At 30.0% G+C, this 3,408-nt stretch overlaps 1 protein-coding gene across 1 annotated transcript in view; it reads right to left on the reverse strand.

Moving 5' to 3' along the window:
- The window catches only part of LOC106466763, a 15,379-nt gene that overhangs the window by 6,970 nt on the left and 5,001 nt on the right, over positions 1-3,408 (reverse strand). Inside the window, exons 3-5 of the mRNA XM_022394849.1 lie at positions 3,027-3,128; positions 927-1,064; positions 516-611 (exon numbers count right to left, since the gene is read on the reverse strand). Coding sequence (XP_022250557.1) covers positions 516-611; positions 927-1,064; positions 3,027-3,128 — 336 coding nt within the window. The remainder of the gene's footprint in view (positions 1-515; positions 612-926; positions 1,065-3,026; positions 3,129-3,408) is intronic.

Consider the following 3,408-nt stretch of genomic DNA (forward strand, 5'->3'; position numbering starts at 1 on the left):
TCATCACCACCCACCGCCAACTCTTTTACCAACGAATACTGGGATTGACCATCACATTATAACGACCCAATGGCTGAAAAGGTGAGCATGTTTGGTGGGACGGGGAATCAAACCTGCAACCCTCAAATTGCAAATCAAGTGCCCTAACCAATTAAATTAAGTCTGCATATTAATAAGAGAAGTCAGTTACACTAAAACAATTCTTAGATTCCGACGAAGATAAGTATTTTTTAACAACAATTATCAGTGAGAATAAAGAAAGTTAATTTTAGTAACATTATTGGACAGTCCTATGTTTACAGAAATGAATTAAAAAATAAATATTATCATAACAATATTTTAAAAATATTCACTCACTTTAGTCTATTGTTCTCTCACTAATACATACAAAACAATAAAGTTCCACTTTTCACAAAAACAGAATTATGCACCATGTTGCAGGTTATGTCATAATATTAAAAACATTCAACTTATCATAATGCATCATTACCTTGTGTATGAAAAAAAGTATTTACCTCAGCCCAAAAGCAAACAACAAGAGAGGAGCCAGAGAGAAGAACTGGATAATATGCGCTTAGTAAACTTGATGTCCACTGAAGAGCAGCATGTTCCTAAAAAGAGGAAAAAATACATCATGAGAAAATTGTCTTTTCTTTTTATGCATATACTTGATATAAGCAAAACAAGTAAAGTTCGAAACATACTAAAAATTAAAACTTTGGACTGTGACATCATAGTAAAACAGCCAACATACCTAATTCTAACACAATTTTTTGAATGATCTGGTTTATTTAACTGTTAAAAACAAAATTATTATTCCTCAACTCTGCAAATTAAATCTGACTTATTTTTCATTCAGTAGGAAAGTAAAGATCGAAACACAAATTAAGCAATTTCAGATGTTCACAATACGTTTAAAAACTTACCGGAGATGAGAAGTAAAATCCTCTAATAGAAGTAGCAATACAGATTAAAACATAGAGTGCTTTCTGAGTTGTGATTTTACATGCTTTTAGCAAAGATGGAGATTTCATTCGTCCATATTCTGATTTTACACACAGTAGCTAAAATAATGGAAAAACTTATCAATGTGGTTATAAAGCTACCAATGCACAGAAGAGCTTAAAATTAAAGTTCAAAAGCTGTATTAAGGAAACAAAAGAATGATATGTATGATTAAAAAAAATAATATTTCAGTCACACAAATACGTTTACAGAGTGTGAAAGGCTTGTTAATTATATATTTCAAACAGTTTTATACCAGTATTCAACCACACATCACAAGTGTTCCAAAGAGTAATATCAGTATTTGATCAATTACTCTTGAAGTGACCTAATCTTTACTGGGTGATTAAAAAAATGGTAAGTCAGAGAAGGCTTTGACTTGAGGAAAACTTGAAAAGTAAAATTGTTTAAAAAAAGATAAAATATTAATGTAAATTCTGAATAAAGTTTACCAAGTACTGATAATCATAAATAAGACACAGTATTACCACTTCACACAATCTCTTTTAAAAATTCACTTTCATGTATAAAATGTAATTTTTCAGAAATAAGAGATTTTTGCATGTAGTAGGATTTTCATTGTTAATACATTCACTTTGGGAAAACAACTACAGGAGTTGCAAACAATGAGTAATTGAAATTAAATGGTCAATTTATCATTAGTACAAGAGTTATACATTATTACAGATAATACAAAATGAAAGCAAATATGTATTGCACAATATACTTGTTTTTGTAACATTTTAAACACAGTTCACTATGTTTTTATGCTACTATAAGTTTATCGGTGTACGATTGAGAAATATTACTCCAAATTTACTGGGAGCCACAAGTGCACTCTTCACACTATTGCTTGTACTTTCAAAGGTATTATACTAGTGTGGTACAGCTTGAGTAGGTAGATAGCAGCCAATCAGTGTAAACTATCAACATGACTTTACTCTGGTGCAATCAATTTTCATACAATCGAAGGGAAATACTTCCATAATATTTGCATTTCATACTAATTTTGTTCATTGTTTTTTTTTTTCTCCCAATATTGTTTGTGTACATACACTTCAAGACATTTTTATATGGACACAAAATGAAAACTTGTGTTATTACCAATCGCTGTGCCCGTTAGCACCAAATCTCTCGAAAATTAAGAAAAGCATTTTGTAAACAAAAATTCATAACTGTCTTAAGATCATGTAAAAATTTCCTAATTACAGTTACAGTTGGGAACTTTTATTGCATTCAAGTAGTTTTAGGCAAAGTAGATTCAGCGTACAGGAATTACTGTAGATCATGTAAAAATTTCAAGACAATAAAACCATCGCAGGCCTGTCTAATCCTATCATACACATAGCTTCAAATGCAGGCATCATGTAATGTAATGTTTAACATATCTTGGTACTGATAATAAATTTAATTTAATACTGAATGGAAATGTGTATTTTTTAACAATCATTTTACTGGTTGTATCATGACAGTAACATAAACAAGGTAAAATATACTTAATTTCACAATTTGCTTGAACAGACCTCAGCATGAGCAACACGTAATATAACCTGGTAGGAAAGGTTTCTGAAATTTTACATCTATCAGTCATAGGTCCTATGGGTTTAAATTACCCATAATCCTTTAAAAAGGCCTGCATCCTACGTTAATCAATTACTACACATGCAAAATTAACATAAAATTCCATTTCTAATCCTATATTAAAATTTAAAAAATTACATCTAAAAAGTATGGCACACTCAGTTGACAACTGTCGTGAATCACAATTTTTAATCTTAAGTCTTTTCCAGATTCCGATATTTTAATAAACTGTTACAACAGTGATTGCATTGATTATCAAGTGTTGATACTTGTACAGAGAGGTCCTATTGGGTAATTAAAACCCTAAGGTCACACAGAAGTCAAATCTACCAAAAATCAATAAGTTTTATAATACTTAAATATTCTTTAGTTGTACGTTCACATCAAACAAAATTTGGATGACATTTTAATGTTTTTTAACAAATCAACACCATACTTACCAACTGGACAAAAGATATTACACTTATGGTGTAAAATATACTGGAAAATGCTATAAAGTAACCCAGGTTAGGGTCAGTGCAACTTCCTCCACTGTACTGCACCTACACCACAGAAACACAATAGTTATTTACCATGTAAAAGTATTGTATTCCAAGTAACATATTAATGTCAAATCTTAAAAACAAAAATCTTAATTAAAATGTTCTTTATGATAATAGCTAAATGTATATACATCTTTTAAAATGTTAAAATATATTTAAATCAGGAACTGGAGTTTAGGAATATAACAAAAAAAAACAACTGCTTAGTACCCTGCTACAAATAACAATAGTGCATTAATGTAATGTTAGAAACTTGGTTTGGTTTGAATTTCGCGCAAAG

Source organism: Limulus polyphemus, unplaced genomic scaffold, assembly GCF_000517525.1.
Source record: "Limulus polyphemus unplaced genomic scaffold, Limulus_polyphemus-2.1.2 Scaffold2376, whole genome shotgun sequence".
Taxonomy (NCBI): domain Eukaryota; kingdom Metazoa; phylum Arthropoda; class Merostomata; order Xiphosura; family Limulidae; genus Limulus; species Limulus polyphemus.